This window comes from Charadrius vociferus, unplaced genomic scaffold (assembly GCF_000708025.1).
Source record: "Charadrius vociferus isolate BGI_N301 unplaced genomic scaffold, ASM70802v2 scaffold819, whole genome shotgun sequence".
Lineage (NCBI taxonomy): Eukaryota > Metazoa > Chordata > Aves > Charadriiformes > Charadriidae > Charadrius > Charadrius vociferus.
In genome coordinates, this window is record NW_009650062.1 from 296,149 (window position 1) to 317,602 (window position 21,454).

The 21,454-nt window shown below is 46.8% G+C and overlaps 1 protein-coding gene across 1 annotated transcript; it reads right to left on the reverse strand.

Moving 5' to 3' along the window:
- Nucleotides 1-158: 158 nt before the first annotated feature.
- On the reverse strand, nucleotides 159-16,935 carry LOC104292350 (chromosome unknown open reading frame, human C6orf89). The gene is made up of 7 exons (XM_009891714.1): nucleotides 16,733-16,935; nucleotides 15,300-15,465; nucleotides 3,350-3,504; nucleotides 2,902-3,023; nucleotides 1,496-1,622; nucleotides 694-817; nucleotides 159-453 (listed from the first exon to the last, which is right to left on the reverse strand). The coding sequence occupies exons 1-7, from the start codon at nucleotides 16,919-16,921 to the stop codon at nucleotides 368-370; spliced, it is 969 nt and encodes a 322-aa protein (XP_009890016.1). The 5' UTR covers nucleotides 16,922-16,935; the 3' UTR covers nucleotides 159-367.
- Between the last annotated feature and the right edge of the window lie 4,519 nt (nucleotides 16,936-21,454).

Here is a 21,454-nt window from a genome sequence, read left to right on the forward strand (position 1 = left end):
CTCCACTCCCAACCCCCCCCAGGAAGTTTCAGAAGTGCCATAATCCAAAGGACACAAGGTGAATCTCATCCTGAGAAATCCCTCTGTTGTTCCTGGAAAAAACCCTTTGCTGCAAACCCAGGGCTTACCTGAGGGGACAGGGAAGGTCATAAATAGCTTGAGCTTCTCCCAAAATACATTTGAGGAAAGGCAAAGAATTACCTCAAGGGTCAGGAAAACAGTCATTTTTAAACACTGTAAACATGCAGGGTGGCAAAGCTGCCTGCCCCAGTTGCCCCAGCTCAATCGCTTTCAAGACGTTGCCTTGGCTTCAAAGCTGAAAGTTGTCTTGTCCTGGAAACAACTCTGCTTTCCCACCTCACCATCCTTAGCTAGCAGCTCCATCGCAAACAACCACCGGCTCTGTCCCTTTGGCCATGAAGCTCATTGTCCAGTAATCTGCGCTGGCATAACCTTTGGAAGATGCAACAGAGGCCATATTAGATGAATCCATGTTTAACGACCGCACACATTTCCCATGCAGCGATGGGGTATGCAGAAGCTCTTTGGAAAGACACTGCAACAAACAGGCACACACCAGTTTGGAGGTGGTAATGGCACACACAGGTGTGAGACAGAAAAGACCCAGCTGGAAGCAGTCTGCTGAGTCCAAGGGATCTCCCAGCTCCTGCATGCTGCAGCACCACTACTCACCCAGATCTCCAGCTTCCAGCTCAACCTTGAACATCTCACAGTGTCCTCTGCACTTGTCCAGAGGTACAACAGTCAGGGTGAGCTGTCCACTTCCAACAGCAAAGAGGCTGTGCAAACTGTAGCTCTAGGATGAGAGGACAGTATTTCAAAAGCCTTGTTAGCTTTTCTTGGGTCTATCTGATCAAACAAGGGGCAAGTTGCTGCCCTGCAGCAAGGTGAGACAGCGCAAACCACAGATTTGCTTCTCCCCCCAGTTAGCAGCAGGTCATAGCTGAGGCCAGCTGCATGCAAGGGTCCTCCTCCCATCTTCTGTCCAAAGCAATATAGACCCTCCACACCCCCAAAGCCCACAAGGAAAGGAAGGAGAAGGAGATCAGGTTAGAAGCCTGAAGTGTCACTATCTTCAGTGAAACATCTCCATGGTAGGTATCTCAGAATGAGTGAGACTCGCTGCCAGGAACAGCTCCTAATACTCAACTCTTAAAGCAATTCTGCCCAACGATGCACAAAAAGACCATCCCAGGACATAAATGTGATTGGAGCTGGGACACCACGCAGGCATCTGTAACTGCCGAGGGAGACGGATGTGGTGTACCACCTGAACGAAACTAGACACAGCTTCTGGGTGTCACAGCAACCTTGAGATGCCCCATTACACAGGGATGGGCAGAACGGATACAACACTAAACCCTTCTGCCAGGATTGTATCAGCTGAAAATGTCCTGCAAATCCCTCAAAGATTTGGGGGACTGGACAACAACTCACAGACAGGGAGATATCATCTCTGGTATGAATTTCTCACCTTATTCCCCAAATCTGGGTGGCGGATGAGGAAGCAGCTCTCCAAGGACACCGTCTTGGGGAAGGACAGCAAAGAAGAAGTGGGGAAAAATTCCTGCAGAATCCGAGTTTTATTCACAGATTTGTTCCTAAACAAAACAACCCATATTAAAGAAACGTCAGGCAATGATAACGTTTGTATTTAAGGCTAGTTTCAAGATCAAAACTCTTCACAAATATTCATGTTTGATAAACAGCCTGCTGATAGACTAGTCCCTAGGAGCTAGGGGCAAAATCCGACCTCTCAGCTTCTAAACCTGTGCTCCCTTCATATCTTCCTCCTGGTACCTGCAGCAGGACCATATAAACAGGGAACAAACAGATCACCACGGATACCTAAACTTAATTTCCCTCCCCTCTTCCTTTAAAATGATCTGAGACACTGATCGGATCCATTAATTACAAAAGATGCAGAGAGGTGGCATTGTACGCAACCATAACTGAAAGCACATGGCAAGGCGGGGGCAATCCAAGTCTATTCTCTAGGCCAGGGAATGTAACTGCAAAAGGCAGGGTGGGGCTTGTTATTTTTACATCTCTGTCTAGTGGCTTGACATGATTAATACCTCTGTACCCTGATCACCCGTCTCCCAGTGCTGCGGTTGAGCAGTGCAGCAAGAAGATCCCATCTAAGCATTAGCCAAAGCACAGACTCCACCATGCCCTTCTTCAAGTCACTTGGACATGGGTCCTTCGCTCGTACAAGCGTGCCAGGGAGCCTGATCCACACCAGGTGGCATCTTCCTTACTTCTCACCCTTCTCCACATGAAAAGACTTTGCTAATAGGCTGGGTTGCTCTGCAGCCTTAGAGACCTCCGAATTGTTCATGTCTTTTATCCACACTAAAGGCTTTAGCAAAAAGCTTTAACAGAGGATCAGGATTATGGTTGGCCATTTTTCCTGCATTTCCAAACACAAATTGCAGGATCCCTTAGCTTTCTGTTAAGTCTCAGTGTTTCGCTAAAGTCATGGCACCTCTCCTCAGTCAACACTAATGGTGGAGGATTTCCACTGAGCAGACAGAGATGATGAGAAATGTAGACCGTGTGCCTCAGGTGATGAGACCACAGCCCAGATGATTAACATCTGGCCTGAAGAAAAGGACTGAGCAGTCACTGGGATATTTTTGTCTTGTCAGGAGAGCAATACGTGAAGTCCCAGCCACAACGCTCCATTTTTAGTGCAGAAGTCTTCCGCTTGGATCAAATCAGTGCCAGCAGGCAGACAGAAGCCTGTAACCCACTCCTGTCCCACTTCCCTCCAGTTAAAGTGTAACTTGCAAGCTCCTGGTAATTCACATCGGCAAAAAGCCTGGGCACCCCTGCAGAAGGGTTGTATACATCTATCATATTTTGTCTTTGACTCACCAAGGAAAGAAAAATGGGCAGCTCCACAATTCAGCTGAATTTTCTTCTATTATAACCTCTGCCAGGTCTGGATCCTGGGACTGAAAATGCTTCAGTTCTTCGTAGGAGAGATGTTGCCCTGTCTTAAACGACACAAAACAAAGATAAAACCTGTGCACCTGGGGTTCTTTCCCTCTCCTATTTCCATCCTGCCAAAGAACACCCAAAAGCAACAGCCATTTACATTGCTAAGTTTCCAACTGTAATGATAATCAGTCAGAGGACCAACCTGCTAAGGATGCAGTGAACTCCTTGCCCCCTAACATCGTTAAACTGGAGCTAGATGTCTTAGATATATGTTCTACCTCAATCAGCAGTTGGAGTTTCTGGTTGAAAATACTGGGCAGGGGTCTTTGGCTAGAGCTAATCAAGAGTTTGGCCTAATCATCTAGCCTTACATATGCATTACCTTGATTAGAAAAGGCTGAGACCTCTGGAGCTTTTCTGATAGTTCTCCGAAGTCTGTCACTATCTGAAGGCTTTTCACAGCAGAACAGACTGTGCAGTTTGCAGGAAGCGTCGAAGTGTTCTGTCTGCAGCCTGCTGCCCACCAGTCCTGGCATTCTTGGGAAAAAAACAAGAGAAACGTGTTTAATAAGACCAAAACTGAAAGGGAAAGGGGACAGATTCGATGATAAACTCATTCTCTCTAACATGAAATACTGAGATTTCTTATAGCTTTCAATGGCTGTAAGTTACTCAAAAAGAGCAAGCTTCAGCAGGCCGGGAAACTCATCACAGAACATTTCCAGCACAGGCTGAAGATTTTGGAGATATGGCTTGGGGTTGTGAGAAATGGAGAGCTTTACAGAAATTACACTTCTCTCTGCATAGGAAGCACACAGGCTAAGTTACCCTTTCATTATCACTAGAAGGATGGCAACCACCATATATAGTGCAATTAAATGGAAACAAGTCCACAAACAGAAGAGCAATCCAAACGCGTTCTCAAGGAGACACCCAGAAGACATAAAAAAAAAAAAAACCCTAAAAAAAACCCAGATCCAGGTTGAAAAAAGTAACTCTGTCATGATCAGAACTGGTGCCATGGACCCTATTAAGACATCCCTGAAATCACTACCCTCCACTTTACCTCCGTGTTAACTAAGAAAGATTCTGTCCCGGGCAAAGTTTGCACAGCCTCTGTCGTGCAGAAGATGCTGGGGATCGTGGGATTTCCCCAAGATGTGCTGCTGCTATTTTCATACATCCCATGCATTGACTTGAAGATGAAAGGGGGAGAAAAGCCCCAGCAGGAGGAACCCCTGGACTACAGCTATACCCATTTTAAATGCCAGATATTGTTACACCACGATCGGCTGAACTGGCCTACAATGAACACTGCATATGTTTACATCTTCAAAAATTCAATTTTTACGGGAAACCATTACTCGATGCTCATATCCTGCTTCCCTCCTCCAACTTAACAGCCCTCCCAGCACAAAACAAGTAAGTAAACATTACCAGAAGAAACTTGTCACAGCACTGAACAGTACAAGGGCTGATAACGCTGAACGCCCCATGTATTTCTATGCTAAAGGATCTGCAGGAGCAGCCGCCACACTAAAAGGACGGGGCTCTAATTTCACGGCAGTGACAGCCCTGCTTCGGCAGCCTTAATCTGACAGGGAGATGTTTAACTTGGGCAATAGCAGCAAACCCACCCGAACGCCTGATCTGTCAGGGTGGGTTAGGAAAAAACGAAGGCTCCGGACACACCTCACATGAAACGTCCAGAGATCTGTCCTCACGACAGGCCCACCCGCCCCAGCTGGTGCCAGCACATGTCAAAACAGCTGATGTCTCCCTGGACATTGCTGCAGGCCACCCGGTCGGGAAGCGGGGTGGATGGGAAAGGTGAGAAGGAAGAGACAGTGAAACCTGTCTGAACAATAAAGTTGGGAAACAAGGATGCACAGCAGCTTTTCAGGGGGAAAAAAGACCACACACAGCCTGCCTGTTACTGCTACGGCGGTTTCCAGCCACACTCACGCTCCTGCACATGGGTAATAACTGATGAACAGCGCTTAATAGGAAAGCTCCTGTTTTACTTTTCCCTCTGACACCTGCAACAGACAATGAGGAATGTTATAGAGGATTTAGGTGCATTGGGACGTAACAACAAGGAGCAGATTGGGATTCATTTTGCTTTTTTTCCTCTCTTAAATATGTCCAGTCAACTCCCAAATGCTGCATTTCCCACCCTACTGCTGGGATATGGACTGAAAGGGACTAGGATATAATTCCTAGTCTTTCTGGAAGACGCATCTACACTGCTTTCAGGGAAACGGGTAAAAATGCAAAACAAAGTGTAAAATCCTTATTGCGAACAGAAGTCTCACTCCCATGAGAAACTGCTCCAACGTACTTTCCCTCCCTGCTCACAAGAGAAAAAAGAAAATCTTTGTTCCACTGCCTGTAGAAAGCTTCAATTTTACGACAACAAAAAAACTCAACTCACAAAAACCAGCTGGTCAGTGACAGGAAACAAAAGGTTGAAAGATCTCACCAGAGGAAGGGCAGTCGCCATGAAGAGAACAAGAAAGCACATCTTATGGTCTCTCATCGTACAGGGAGTAGCAATACTATAATTTCTTTCTGGGCAAAACTTAGAAACCTCATCCCAGAGCATTAAGCACAGTTGTCCCAAAATTTTCCTCTTCAGGCTCAGGGCAGTGCCCCAAGTAACGGGATGCTAATCAGCTTGACAGTATAGAGCTTGATTCCTCTTTTGAGCTAAGCTGGGATATTTGCATTCTCAATTGCTCAATTCAGGAGGTTATTTCTTTTCCCCATGAATAACCTAAGCGGAGCATAGTTGAGACGCATTTCAAATGCCGCAAGTGGGGTTATGGGATTTTTCTTTTTTTTTTTTTCTTTTTTTTTTTTTTTTGGTAATTAATCTTTTAGATTTATTGTTGAGGGTGTTAGTCTGTGCACCAGCACGCGTGTGACTGGCATGACAAGTACGGGCAGTGAGAAGCGCCTTCCCTTCCCAGGGAGGGAGGGAGAAGAGACCGCGCGCAGAGGAGAGGGCATGCAACCGCACACTGGGGACCAGAGCAGGAGTTCTACCAAGGATGCTTATTCTCTCTTTCGATTACCCTCCCTGCATTCCTTTTACATTATCACCCTGCCCAGACACCCTGGGGGATTCGTTTGGTTTAAGTCAAGCGCGCTGTCTGTGCGCACGCACAGTCTGCTCGGAGACTGAAAAGAAAGATACACTCTTCATCCCAGTGCAACCATCACGTGCAGCCATCACACCACGGTCCCATCCACTCGCATTCAAATGTTAAAGTGCTGGGCGTGTGCAATTATCCCTGTGGAGTTTGAGTGCAGGAAAGCAGCTGTAGTATTGACACGTACAACTATCCATTACACGACAGAAGTGCGGACCAGTCCCAGCTAACCTCTCCTTCACGCTTGTGCTTTCTCACCCCTCTTTGAGGAGCAGCCTTCAGTTTGTAAAGCAGAATCTCAGTTCCCCATCGGTCATACCCACCTAATAGCTGCTTTTATGTTTTATTAGCTCTCCTGAACAAGAGCTGTCTCCTCCCCTGTGTCAGTAGAACTCCTAGCAGAGCCAAGGCTGGTGACTCCCAGCTGCTAACACAGCACAGACGAAGAGATAACAACTTTCCTTAAAACGCGCCTATGATTAATGCTAGAAGGAGTTTATGACTGTACTTTCCACTATGCAGAAAAATAATTTTCAACTCGCAATCAGTTTAAAATGAGTACCCCGCCCTTCTTGGCCATTTTCACAGAGGATCTCCCAAGTTCTTGGCTGTCCTCAGAACTACAGAGGGGTGTGTGCACACAACCCCAGAGATGCTGGGTGTGGATGATCAGATTGGAAGCTAAGAGGTTACTGAGAAGACCTGGCCCTGCTTCTGCAGTTTTATTGCAGTGAAGCAATAAAACTTATGGAAACTTGCCCACGTAGATCTAAGAGCAGGACCTCAGCAACAGCCCTGGTCTCTTCAGGGATGATATGGAGGGCTAAATACCGGTCTGCCGCTGCAGCAGGTTCAAAGGGAAGCCCTGTAGCTGGGGGACCTTTTGCTCCTGCAAGACACGTGGAGCCAAGGGCTGCTCCTGACCCTAATGAAGTGTTGAAAACATAAAACCTCCTGCATGTAGAGCTGCAGGTGCTGAGGCAGCTTGCTGGCTCCCCCCCAGGCTGGTTTGCTCCCCAGCACTCAGGACTGCAAGGCTGATGAAACCCCCAGCAGGCCAGCGTCAGCCAGGTCTGCACAGCGAAGTCTGGTCCAGGGGAAGGGAGACTCCCCCAGGACTTCACAGTCTCCCCAGGTCTTCTGTCCGTATGAGTTATTGCTACCCTCACCCACGATAACTAGAAGAAAGCACCCCCAGAGGGCTGTCTGATGCCCTAAGCACCTCCACAGTCTGCAAAGGTTGGTTCCAAATCCCCAGTTCCTCTGAGGATGACATGATTCCCCATTCCCACTACGTGCCTCCCTAGGGACCAGCACTAGGAGCATTCAAGCAACTTCAGCGAGCCTAGGATGAACTCAGGGCTCCCAAGAAAGACTGGCCCGTGGACTGAGTATTCAGAAGACATTTCTCCGTTTTTTCTCATAGGTCCATTGTACAATCCTGGCTGCAAATGTTCAGTAACACCCACAACACTTTTGGACTGTCCCTCACAGGATCCAACATAGCATCAAGAACTACAAAAATACTTGTAATCAGGGTAGGTGAGCAGGTAAACTTCAGGGCTCCCAAAAAGCATGACCAACTCTACGTTGGCCAACTCAAATGTAAGCTCAGGACGGGGGTGGACTCACCTGGGTCCGACCCAGTGGCTCATTTGTGGCACTGCACTGACAGCCACAATCTTGTTCCTATGCGCTAGATCCAACAATGAGAAGATGCTGATCTCCACTTCCACAATGTCTCCCCACAGCTGCACATTTCCAAAAGCCAGGGAATTTTTCAAGGTGGATCTGAAGAGACCCTTCAAAGGAAGGGATTAAGAATGCAGCCCAACCTCTCTTGTCTGCGACCATACTTTCCCCTTGGCCAAAGGGACCCTTTAGGGACGTGCATCTGACAGCCCGTGGGATATTTACCTCCTCCATTAATTGTCATAGCAAAAGCCCAACTACCAGCTGATTCTTACGGCTGACAGGGCAGAGCTTTTTAAGAGACATTCAATCCCACCTGTAAGATTCCCAGTGATGAAGGGGCCACAAGATCCTCTGTGCTCTAACATCCAATTACTATCACCACAGAAGGGCTGCAGCTCTCCCTCCAGTTGGAAATATCCAGCTTCCAGATGCCATATTTTACAGAGCTGTTTCCCATTATTTCAAGGACAGGGATTTGCAAGGTCTAGCCCTTAACCTTAAAGTGAAGTTGCAGCTCATAACCTACTGTTATTGCTCTGACAGCCAAAGAATAAGCAGGCCAGGTTGTTCTTGCTCCTAAGATACGACTAGCCACTTGCCACATTGAGATCACTGCAGACTTATAGATACTATACCATACTCCTCAAGTAAATAGCTTGTTACTCGTCATGCCATGTCATTGCAGCAGGACATACTATATGCTTATCACCACGACCCTTTCTCAGACTTTATAGAAAGATAAAACAGTATTTTAAACACTCAAAGCAATTTGGGCATCCATTCATGATCACAGTCAATGACATGGGTAAATCCCATTCTTCTTACTTTACAGATATAGAAATTAAGAGCGCTGTAATTACTGTGTGACATGATTTGGAGGAGACATCGGTAGCACTTAGACCAAAAGCAACGTTTCCCAAGCTCCATCTTGCTGAAATTTTTCACTAGGCTAAAAATTAATTTGATCATTTATAATGTCATGTCACAGTGAGGCTAAACTGCTGAATTCTTAAGTCAGACAGGAATCACAAGGAGTGCTTATTAATTACAGTGTGGAAGTCCTGATTAAGGAATGCATCACAGTGGGGTTTTAAATATATACTACAAAGAGGGCCCCTGTTCAGGACAAGATCCTCACCTCCTTCTCATATGGAACTTTTTTGTAGCTCTGAGTATATTGAATGTATTTATGCCAGGAGAAGAAAGTACCTCCCAGTTTGGTTCCCAGCATTTTTAGGAACAGCTAGCAACAAAATAACAGCTACAAACAAACCCATCAAGAAACCTTTTACTTTTGTTCTGGGTAAAAAGTCAACATCTCTAAGAACTACTCATTCATTTCACTAATGGGTAACGGCTGGTCAAACAACCGAAGGATGATTAGTCAATCTCTAGCAAAGCACAAAAATGATTTTGATCCAACGAGACATTGTGAAATCAAGTCTGCTCAGCCTAGCCCAAGAGGAATTCAGAGTCCACTGGGGCAAAAGAGCACTATTTCCAGGAGAAATCTGCACCTACCAATCTAGAAAACCGAAGGAAGGGACCAAGCTGTCAGGAAAGCCTCCAAAGTCCACTCCAGCCTGCACCTCTGGTTATGTGCCCTAGAAAACAGCTTGTGCTGCTCTGGCAGCACCTGCATGAGCAACCTGGCTTGGAGGAACAGCACGCTTTTGAAGCAAATCCCTCCCAGTTGCTGCCACTTGCCCAACGGTGGCTTCAGTCTGTAAAAGGTTTGACGTGCCTGTGTCGCTAGTGCAAACAGGGCTCCGCTAGGCTGCTAAATGTCTCCGCAACAGGCGGCGTACGGCACACTCACTCTCTTTCCAGGGACGCAAATCCAAAGTGAGAATTCACTTGCTCTGCAAATGAGGAAACAAGAACTTCTGGAGGCATTAAAATATAGAAGGAAAAGGAAGAGTTTTTCATGTTCTGGATTACCGCAATGGTTTGGAGTTAAGTTTACTGTCAGCAAATGCAAATAAACAGTCCACTGGCTGAACAGAGGCCAAAGTAGAGCAGTATACGAAAACAGCTTGGCACCGCCCAGCACTGCAAAGTCAGCCTTTTTTTTTCCCCCTTTGAACGAGCCAACACACATGTCTGTTGGTCACTCTCAGGTTATATTATAAAAGGGTTGTTTACACACACACAAAAAAGATCAGATAAACTGGCAGCTGTACGGCGATGGGAGGGAGCCTTGCACAGTGCTTCAACCCACATCACGCTGACATACACCTCAAAGCGCTCCAGCGCCCGGAGCCGGTGCATGAGAATACGCACGACCACAAGAGCGAACCAGCTTGACTTTGCTTAGGGGAAAAAAAAAAGTACGAGCAAGAGGAGAAGGCCATGCTGAAGGCAGCAAGAAGTTAGATATCGGATCCTGCTTTACCTCCCAAGTGGCATTGTTGTGCAACCCTTTCATTCAGGGCAGGTCTGTGTTCCTCGGGCTCAAGCATCACTGAACCCAGCAGGTCAGATGCAGCGTGGGCTGCAAAACCCACAGGGACAGGCTGGCTGAATACCTGGGTGTTTAGCCCACCTTGAGCTCAGGAAACAAAGTCCACCCTCGTGTAAGACAGGCGTGCTGGATGCTGCCTTTACGCACGGAGCTGCACCAAGGATAAACGCGCTTCAGGGCTACAGTAAGAGGGGAGGAGAGGAGCGTGAGAAGCAGAGAGAAATGCGGCTGTGGCTGGCCCATTGCAAGCCGCCTGCAAAGGGTTAAGATCAGAAAGAAAGCCAGGACCTGGCTGGGCGCCAAGGCAAGCCTCCAGCTAAATTGAAGGTGGCCAGCCAAGAGGCAGAGGCTGCTGTCCTCTTCCAGTAACCCAGCCTGCTGTGACCCGTCCCCACAAACAGCTCTCTCGGAGGTACCCAGCAGGCCTTGGGATGTGACAGTGACAGGCCATTTACAAGGTGTTGCTTAAACACTGCTGCTCCAGCAGGGTTCCTTTCCCTAAAATAAATTACACATAAAACTCATAAACATGATTACAGCCCTACTGGTCTAGGCAAAAAGGAGTATTTAACACAAGGAGTCTTCTCCAAGCTAGCACAGCTAGCACAAGGGGCAACTAGCACAGGATCCCTTTTCCAACACTGAGCGACGTATACGCTCGCATCTGATTTTAGGTGTGCTGAGCAGCTACTTATCCAGTTCATTTTGAACGGTGTAGGATGTATGCGGTGAGGAGTGGGTGTCATTATTAGAAGCAAAGCTGGATTTTCCTTGAGGTCATTACAAACCCCAGCTACCAGTACAACGTGCAAATTGTCACGTTGTTGTATGAGAACCTGTTCACCACTAACCAACCCTCTCTGCTGAAGTTTTTGAGCTGCAAGGACTGAACTTGCCACAGGCAGACACACAAGTTAATGTAAGAGCAACTTCATGCTCTGCTCATCATGTCGTTGCTCTGGCAGGCTGCAAGGGAACAGTTATCAACAAGTTGACATGGAAATTCATATTTAGATATTAACAAAGCTATAAGGATGTCACACAGCTGTGAAGGGAAGAACCACTGCAAAACAGGTAGAGTGACCACCATTGAAGTTTTAAAACCTCTGTTAAAAAAAAAAAAAAAAAAAGAGAAAGAAAACCCCTTTTCATTTGGCTCCAGTTATTACAGACTTTGAGAGCTCATTCATGGACCTGTTGGAGCGAGTCCAGAGAAGGCCACAGAGATGCTCCAAGGGCTGGAGCCCCTCTGCTGGGAGGACAGGCTGGGAGAGTTGGGGGGGTTCAGCCTGGAGAGGAGAAGGCGAAAAAGGGGAGACCTCAGAGCCCCTTCCAGTGCCTAAAGGGGCTCCAGGAGAGCTGGGGAGGGACTCTGGATCAGGGAGGGGAGTGATGGGACGAGGGGGAACGGTTTTACACTGAAAGAGGGGAGATGTAGGTCAGATCTTAGGAAGAAATTGAAACACAGAGGAAATGACTTGTCCATCCCAGTCTATGTCAGAGAAGAGAAACGAATCCAGATTACATAGGCCCTACTTTCTCCTTGAAACAGCACTAGAAAGCCTTGAGTTAACCCACACGCCCACCCAAAATCCACCGTGTTCCTTATAGCAGGTAGAGCCCAGAGGTCTGCAAACCCACCACCTCCCTGGGGGCCACGTGAAGCGCTGATCTACCCGTCCCACAGCCACACGCTGTGGCGGGGAGAGGCGTTTCCCCCAGCCTGGAGTAGGCAGCGTGACCCAGAACTGGGGCCTTCACAGGCTCTGTGTAAACACGAGCTCAGGAAGAGCAAATGCAAACCACATTTCTGCAGAACTTTTCCCCAACTGAAGGGACCTTGGTTCCTAGCCCTGGGAAAACAGTTGAAAAAGAGGCACGGACGCCAAACCCAAGGGTCTAAGAGTCAGCTTTGAAGAAACAAAGGGTGGGAACATTAGTTTTAATATGGGAATTGATCCGGGGGAGAAAGCCAGCAAGCAACAGAACAGAGACAGGCAAAAAGGAAATTTACTTTGGACCTAATCCTACAAACTTAACGCAAGCAAGAGCTTTGCGGACACTGCTCCTCACCTCGGATGCTCAAAGGTCCACCCACAGCCACCGACAGCCAGCCAGCCCTTGTTATCCACAGCACAGCTCTTGGGGTGGAAGGGACGAGGGTGAAGTTGATGGTGAAGGCAGGTCACCCTGAGCTGGAGGGAGAAGGGAGCAGTATCCTGCACCCCTGCTCCTCCCAAAGCCTTACCGCCACTCTACTGTGGAGCTCTGGCTCTTGGGGGAAAACCAGGCATCCGGGCTCCCCTTGTTCCGCAACACAAAACTGGCTGCTCAGCCCACATCTACCAGGGGACCGGGCTCCAACTTGCAATCCTGGAGACAGGACAGCTGCCCCAGGCACGCTCAGGAGGGACAGCACATCCCCAGACCACAGCCCCACGCAGGCAGGCTGCCTGTGCCTGCCCAACCGGCTTCAGGCCCGGAGGAAGTGAACCGGACCACCCATGCGCCCACGCTCACCACGGCCGGACTCTGTCCGCACCACGTTGGGCGACGCGGCCGGGGGAAGTCTGCCAGCACTGCCGGTGGGCCAAGGCAGCCTCCAAACTGCTAACAGGTGGCTTTCAACAAGAACAGCCCAAGCTGGATTTGAACGGGTGCCCGAGCACAGAAAGCTCCAAGTTGCATCCTCAGCCCCCTCAAAATTTTCATCCACCAGGATCTACACAGAGAAAGGAAGAGGAGTCTGTACATCGTGTCCCTTCGTTAGTGGTTTTCTCTGCTACTCGGTCTCCTTGCACAGTGTCTTCTCCTATGCAAGGATGCACTGAAGAATGCTACGCCTGCTTGTAAGACCTCACGGCCTTATGCTCACATCAACAAACAGGACAAGTGGTAGCACTACCCCTTGCCTTCAGCAGACAAGGCTAAAACTAAGGGCAAAACATTACATCATGCACAAGAAAGGGATGAACAACAGCTCGGGAGACCACGCAGCCCCACGTCATGCCGGTGCCTCTTCCAGATCCCTGCTGGATGGCTTTACCACAGTCCACTCAGCAGCAAGCCGTGAAGTTGACACCAGCGCCACCGGGACAGCCGGATGCTGGGACAGCCCCGGGGGCTGCAGCTGCCTGACGGGAAGCCAGGACACAAGGGATTCCCACAGGACCCCAGCCAAGGTTCAGGCCGAGTGCTGCACTCTCCCATTCAAATAACCAGGGGCTAGTGCAGTTCCTTTTGCTGAGGCAGGATCAAAGCTACCCCAGCCATCCCTAGCGAACCTGTTAATTGGGACATGCTGTGGTTTCCACAACCTAACACCACTGGAAAAAGAGAACGAGAACTGCCTCAACCCCTCTGTACCTCCCCTCCTTTCCCCAGAGCTGGCTTGCAGCCTACCCTATTGCTCATCGCTTCAGATTTCCAGGACTCATGGCGGCATGAGGGGTTTTACAGGCATTTAAACAACAACGTCGCATTCTTCCTCCCCATCCATCCTTCCCTTTTCCCCTGCTCCTTTAGATGTTTCCCTATCTCCTCCCCGTTCAGCTGGTTTTCCCATCAGTAGCCCGACTTGCTCCTGCTCTCATTTACCTTCACAGCAAGACACTCATGATTTCAGGCAGCCCTATAAACCTTTTGCTGTCTCAAGGAACCTCTCTGGGCTCTCCCCACCCAAGGGGGCCCTGCGGCATCTAAAGGAAGAACCTGCCAACTTTCTGAACAAAATTTCACTGAACAGATAGGGGCATTAAAGTTCCTCTTGGTTTCCTTCTCCATACTGGAGCAGAGAGGTACTCACTCATGTCAATGCTGAAATGCAGCAGATAATCATTTGACGTTAGTAGCCTGCTTATCAGAGCCATCTCCTTGCCTTTGGTTTTTTCCTCCCTTCGAGAGATCCCAGTGAATAAGGAAGGAGACGAACAATGGGGGATACCCCGTCCCACCCATACGCACCCAAATCAACAGAAATCCCACGTGTCAGCGGAAGACAGGGAGACACACAGAGAAAATGCAGAACGGCACTGGCATTTCTGGGCGCCCTTTTTAGCTACGGCAGGAAGGTCAGAGCCAGAACAGACAACTCAAACACAATGAACTGCCGAAGCTAAATATAAACCTGTCGAGGGCATGGATACAGGAGTTTGTTTTTACAGTGAGCCGACAGACGATCAACATTGTGCCACATCCCTGCTCAAAATAATTCACAGCTTTATCATTACTGACAGTCTTTGTGTTTTATCAAAGAGGGAAAGCCCATGCTTACACCCATTTGCCAGTCTAAGCCAGTGGAAATGATTAACTGAGAATGAGAAATACTCAAAATTTTCCATTTCTATTATGCCAGACTAGGAAAATCTATTACGTTCCTCTCCCGTGATGGGACCACCTCATTAGGGAGTCGTTTATCTAGCTTCCTCACACGCACATTACCCTTAATGTTACGTTAACTGCTATAAACACCCTAGCTCTCAAGCCCTCAGTCCTTTCCCAATATGCCACTTGGCAAAAACTACTTTTCCTTAAAACCGGGTCACATGTTGAGGTTTTTACACTTTGCTCACAGATACCAAGATTTGGATGACAAACTGTTTTTGCCTGCTTACTCAGGAAAAAAAAAAAAAAAAAAGAAAAAAAAGTGACATTTACCCAGCATAACTATCTCAGTATGATTCTCAGAACTGAAGAGAGTTTTTAGAGGAAGGGGAACTCTTGTGGAAGAAAAAAACTGAGGTGCTGAAAGCAAGGAAAAGAGAATGTGCAACAACAAAACGATGCAGTTAGAGATAAAATATGCTTCAGCCCCAATGAATGGAAGGGAAAGTGCCCTAGCTAGAATTCAGCATGCTATTTTTAAGTACAGAGGTAAGAAAAGAGAAAACCATGGTGCCATGCCAGTAACACATTTGTTATTTGGTACCCAGGGAGACACTCAAATGATTTGCATGGCTGGTATTTAACTTGGTATTTCTTGCTAGGCTTATGTTACAGCAGAGAAATAATTTCCTTACTCTCAAGCATGTACTTCTTGGCAATAGGCAGAGAGAGCAGCCGGATGTGACCGATGAGGGAGCCCCAGGCATGGGCTCTGGAGAGCGGAGCTTCAGGCGGCAGCGGGCTGTACGGCTGGATCACGAAGTAAACAGTCAGCAAGACCAAACCCAGCGTGAGCAGGCCCTGCAAGAGAAAACAGGCACGTAATTAATTATACTGCAGTGAGCTGGTGTGTCTTCAAAACCGGACACACCTTCTGGCTGGTATCAAAGAGTTGTGGCTGTGTGCTCTAAAAGGAACACTCACATTTTTGCTGTGGCTCCTCGTTCAGCTGCAATGCTATTTACATACACAGAGCTGCCACCGAGTTTTATTGTCAGAGCTGTCCAAGGACAAAATTAAGCAGCCTTCAAACCCAAGCAACACAACTCTGTTCTTCTATATTAGCACTGCAAATAATCTAGTGCCAGAGCAATGAGGATCATCTACAGATACTTCCGATTCCTCCCACCTAATCAAATAAAAGCTTGTGCTTCTGCCATACCTCTTACACAAGGTTTTTCAAGGCTTTTTGCAAACATCCGTCAAGCCTCGAAACACTTTGGCAGAGTTGGCACCAGCTCCCTCCTCCATACCAGAATCCCAAATAAGCCTTAAAGAGATGACATGACGCATTTCTCCCCCTGGCCAAAGTCAAAGTGAATCAACAGCAAAAACAAGAACAGAAGTTCAAGCTTCCAGTTTCCTGTTCTCCTGCCTCATTTTGCAGCTTTTTATAGGGCGCGAGGAAGAAAGCTTGGATTTTTTTCTAAATAGAAACCATTGTGATGTATTTGTAAAGATGACACTGAAATATTGCGGAATATTATGCCAGTGGGAAGTTTTTCATCCTTGTAGCAAACATCTTGAACCTACCTAACAACAGCATCCTGTCATCCTCTTTGCAAAACTTTTTACAGCATCCTTTAGTTAAGGGTCTCAAAACATTTTTCTAGCATCAAGCACCATGGAAACAGGCTTATTAGACTAGAAGGAGAATAAAGACAGGCAAGAAGCTTGTGACAGGGTCAGAAACAGAACCTGGATCTCTTCAATATTCAACCCTGAACTTTAAGAATCTCCTTCCTTCCTCACATTTCCACTGAGGGTGCTGACACTGGGAATCTTTGCCTGAAGAATCAATCCAAGTCTCATTCTTTAATAATTTAAAGAGAGGAAGGTGTTGACACGTTAAACTTTCAATGCACGTGAGTTATTTCAAATCTTGGTCAGCTGTCTTCTGTTTTCAAACCAGCTCATAGGACAAAGGAAGGAAGCTACACTTCACAGCTTTTTAAATAAAGAACTCAGAAAAATTCATCAAGAAAATACGATGGGAAATAAAAGGCTTGGGTGTAAAAGGAGGACTCCATCCCTCAAATGGTCTGTGCACGCACAGAAGACATCTTACCTTGTAGAGAGCCACTAAGATAGGGTACCGTGGAGGTCCCCTTTGGGGTTCGTTTCTTTCCAAGAGCTGCTTGATGAATTTCTCGATGGCTTTTTCTGACATCCCACACTGGTGGCCAGTTTGCCTCACTAGATCAATCGTCTCTGATAGCTTGTCATAAATGCTGAGCTCATTGGCTGAAAGCTCCATGGCCTCTGATGAAAAATCCCTGTGGAGAGATTCAGTATGTTAACAGAAAACACACTCCAGCCGTACAGCTCAACACCAGCATGTGCAGAGAGATCACAGGAACGTCGCAACGTCTAGGCAAGAAGGAAGGCATCTCTGGACCAAACCTGTTCACAGCCAAAGGCACAACATTTAGCTGCAGTCCTAATAGTCTCAGCTGGTTCAATATCTCCCGTGGATTGAAAGAAGCCGTGAAATTTCCTGACAAGAGAAGAACCGGCTGAGATTCACAGCTTATGTAAATGAACAAAGCTTCCCCGAAATCAATGAAACTCCATTTATTCATCTATTCCAAATGAATCCATTCCATAAAGCGATTGCTTACCAAGTACAAGAGCCAGCAACACAAAGCTGATCATCACACACAGCAGCCAAGCTAAGCTCTCCTGCACTATAATTTTAAGCTCTCCTGCACTATAATTTTCATCACTTATTTTAACGTAGATTTGTTTTCATTAAATCTCCTGTCAGCAATAAGAACAGGACAGAGAAACAAGCACTATGTGCGGGGCAAAGTTCAACAGTTTACAATTTGTTTAAATTTTCGCAACCTAATGTCCAGGCCAACTGATTATTGAGACACAGTAACGTGATAGCAGCATGCTCTGCGGGCAACAAAAGGTCCCAGTTCCTCTGAAAGTTTGCCCACAGGTCATTCATATGCAGAAATGCCACATAACTAAATACTGCAGCAAGAATTGCATCGTGAGGGCGAAACAGAGACAAAATGGCATTTGACAGCAAATCATTTCCCACCATGAAATTTCAACAGGGAAGCTTGTAAGAACACACCTATGAGCGATCAACATTAAGATGCCAAAAAAAAAAAGTATCGTGTTCCTCTACCACTCCCTCTGTCTGCCACAAAGGCAGAGCCTCACGATACCAAGAGCAGCAGATGGGCTGAAGAAAAGATGCAAAGAAATTGCTGGACAAGCTAATAGCTGCCAACATGAGAATCTCATTGTTAGAGAGACATTCAGCCTTGGAAAAACACTACTGGGGAAAAGGGAGCATCTGTGAGGTCTCGCTTTGCTTCTTGTTTCTGAGCTGGGAAAACTCTAACCTGGATCAAACTGGGACAACCAAAACTCCTTCTGCAGAGACACAGTTTAGCACAGCACTGCCCTGAAAGCACAGTCTGAGGACCATCACGTAAAATCACAAGCAGCACAACCAGTATGCCCAGCTCGCAGCTGAAAACAGAAATCAGGCCCCTGTCTCCCTTTTGCTCCAAGTACCACCTGACACCAGGAACCAGCTTCTGAATCCTGTGTGCTGCTTCAACCAATTCACCGCCTTGCTCTGCGGAGTCTGTCGCTGCACTGCGAGAATTGTGTAAGTATTTACACAGGTCTCCTCTGCACACACCTCACAGCACAGCCTGCGTTTTAAAAGCACAGATCCGTTTTGCCCACTCGAGAACAAGCTGACAAGCACTGTGTAACACGCTACCTAAACTTAGATTTGCTCTGCTGTAACTCATTCTGGCTGTTCCCACAGGACAAATCAGCCATAAATGTATGTAGGTACGTATCAAGAAATAAGCTTCTCTTGTTAGGCAACCAAACTTGAAATCTAATTTGCCTTTAAAGAACTGGCCGACAGCTCTCCCCCTAAACTATGGGCTCGCAGCAAGTCAGAACTCAAATGGCATTTTTAACCTTTTTTTCCTGCAATGCTAGGGTGTATTTTCAGAAAAAAAAGCCACTTTTCAACAGGACTACCAGCTTCTCTCCCCCGAGGATCAACTCCCTGTTTTGCTCTTGCACATTTGTTTATGTGGTCACATGGTGAATCAGATCAGGAAAATTATCTGGCTGAAAAATAACCCCTATTTGTTTGGTCAGCAGCTGCCTAAGCATCCAACTCAAGCAGTTAATGTCAGATGTTATACTAACATCAGTGTCAAATTTCTAGCCACAACCTCAGAAACACCAAAAGAGTAAAACGCCAAATTAAAACCTAACCCCAAGCACGCAATGAGAACATGCTGCACTACATTGCCAGGTTAATTAGCTCCTGGCCCTGTTTTACCGACATTCCTTGCGTTCCATGCAAATATCTGTCCCAGATATTACCACCTGAGCAGCCCCATGGGCTAGCAAAGCTGCCCCAAAACAGGTTTGATCAATAATATCTCATTATGGATCGTAAGCTCTCTAAGGCAGGGACCTTTTATTCTCATCTGTAAAGCACCTGGCATGCACTTGGCTCTATAAAAACAATACATTGCTTTACAAACTCTTTCATTTATGTAATACCCCGATTCACATAACAAGCAAGAGCCAGCACATCTGCAAGATATTAAATGCCCTTTTTCCCCCCCCAGCTTTTATGATTACTCTAGTTGCCTGGACGCTGCAACTGGTGCATGAAATGGTCTGAAAGGTTATCTAGCTTCCTCTGGCTCCCGTATGCCAAAGCTTTCGTCTGTGAAGCTCTCCCATGCTGAATTCCAGCAGATTCAGCAAGCTTCCCCTGCTTACAGAATCTACCTGGAACCACTAAAAATAATTATCCCTACAGAAAGCTGTCAAACATGGCGATTTCCCCCTTTCTAAATAGCTGGAGCATCCTACTAGGATAAAATGCTGAGATACATCCCAGTTCTCCCCCCTTCTATGTTTTCCTTCAACTCTGAGCATACACCTTCATAGACAACCCCTGCAAGTCACAGGCACTAAAAACCCAACGCAGCTCCTTGACAAACTCAAAAGTAACCAATGTCCTCAGCTAGGAAATAAGGCATTACGCTCCCACATTGTTTTGAGAACAGATGAGGCCTTAAAAAACAAATAACAACCCATTATTTCCCTTCCTATCGCCACAATACAACTGACAAAATAATAACAACAGACTACTGTACCCGCTTCGCCATCACACACACATACTGAGCAAGTCTTAGCCCTTGCACACAGCAACCCCTCAGAGACAGGCCTTTTAAACTAGGGAACCCATATGGCAGTGCTATTTTTTTTTAATGAACTCCACCACCAGCGGAGGAACCAGCAGCTCTCTCTGCAAACATAAATAGCGACGGTTCTCGGCCTGGAGGGTTTCCACCCAGTCCGACCCGCAAACCCGATACAGGGTGAGGTGTTGGGACCCAGGCTGTAGAAAGATAAATATTTAGAGACAAACGCTGTCGGAGGAGTCTGTAAAAGGGAAAGGAGTCTTTAAAAGGGAAAGCTTGCTCGCCTTGCCGGTGAACCGGGAACAGCGATATAAATAATAAAGCAAAAAAACCCACCCCATTCTCATCTGCTTTAACACCATTTATCCACCTCCCTCGGCCCCACTCAGGGGGGTCAGGCCCCAGCCCTGGGCTAAAAACCCTGCGGAGAGGGGCCTGCACCCCACCACAGGCCCATGGCATCGCCCTTATTTATATCTCCCAGGCAGAGGAGCTCCAGCCAGGACCTCTTTTTTTTTTTCTTTTTTCTTTTCTTTTTTTTTTTTTTTTTTTTTTTGGAAAAAATTGTAAAATTGGGGCTCTAGGAATGTATCGGGATGAAAGTTTATTTGTGATAAACAATTTTTTAAAAGGTTGGGATTTGACAGTATCCACCTAAGCTTGTGTTTTAAAAGTAGGATCTATATCACAACTTGTTGCCATGGAAATGCCAGAAATATCCTTACTGAAAGCAGTTGGCATTCAGGAGTGCTTATGTGTGCCTGAGACAACAGGAACATGGACTGCTATAAAAGCAACAGGGGAAAAAAGGGTAAATAAAAATCCTACGGTCAATATTATTAATATTAGATATTCCTCTCTAAGCCAACCATTTCCAAAAGCAGGAGTGCTGTACAAAGTGCCATTTTCCATGTGCCTTTTACTTTTACCTTTACGTGCCAGGCTTTAATTAGCTGTCGTCTTCTCGGCATTTGCAAACCAGAAACCTCTGCCTTCAGCAGACTGCCCTCAGAGTTGTGCCCGGGTGAACAGGCTTTGGGAAGTTTGGGCAAAGCGGGTATCCTGCGCTGTTAGGTTGAAATTGTGATTTCACTTGGGCGTTGAAGATGTTTTCTGTCTCCTTTTAAAAAAAAAGTGTTAGATGCGTTCCCTTGAGAGATACCTGTGGAGGTATCGCGAGTGGTATCCCAGGTTTTAGCTTGTTTCAAACTTGAGAGGTGCTGAATATCCTTATTTCTCAGTGGAGATTGACAGAAAATCAGTGAGCATTGGAACTAGCTCCTGCAAATGGAACTCCCGGATGAGTAAGTTCTGATGACTGCTTTCTGTATGACTCCATAATACCTGTTGTTGGCCACTATGAGAGATGAAATACTGGAAAGCCAGACAACTGCTCTGCTTCAGCAGCTCTCTTCATGTGTTTTTTGTTCTGTGTTCACTGTGTGATCATCTGCTGACAGGTAAAGCTGCCACATAATTTTTAATATTAGAGGTTAACCCTTCTGAGAACTGATCCTCTGAGGGATGTTTTGAAACTTAAAATCCAAACAAAACCCATCGTTAAATAAGATTCCAGA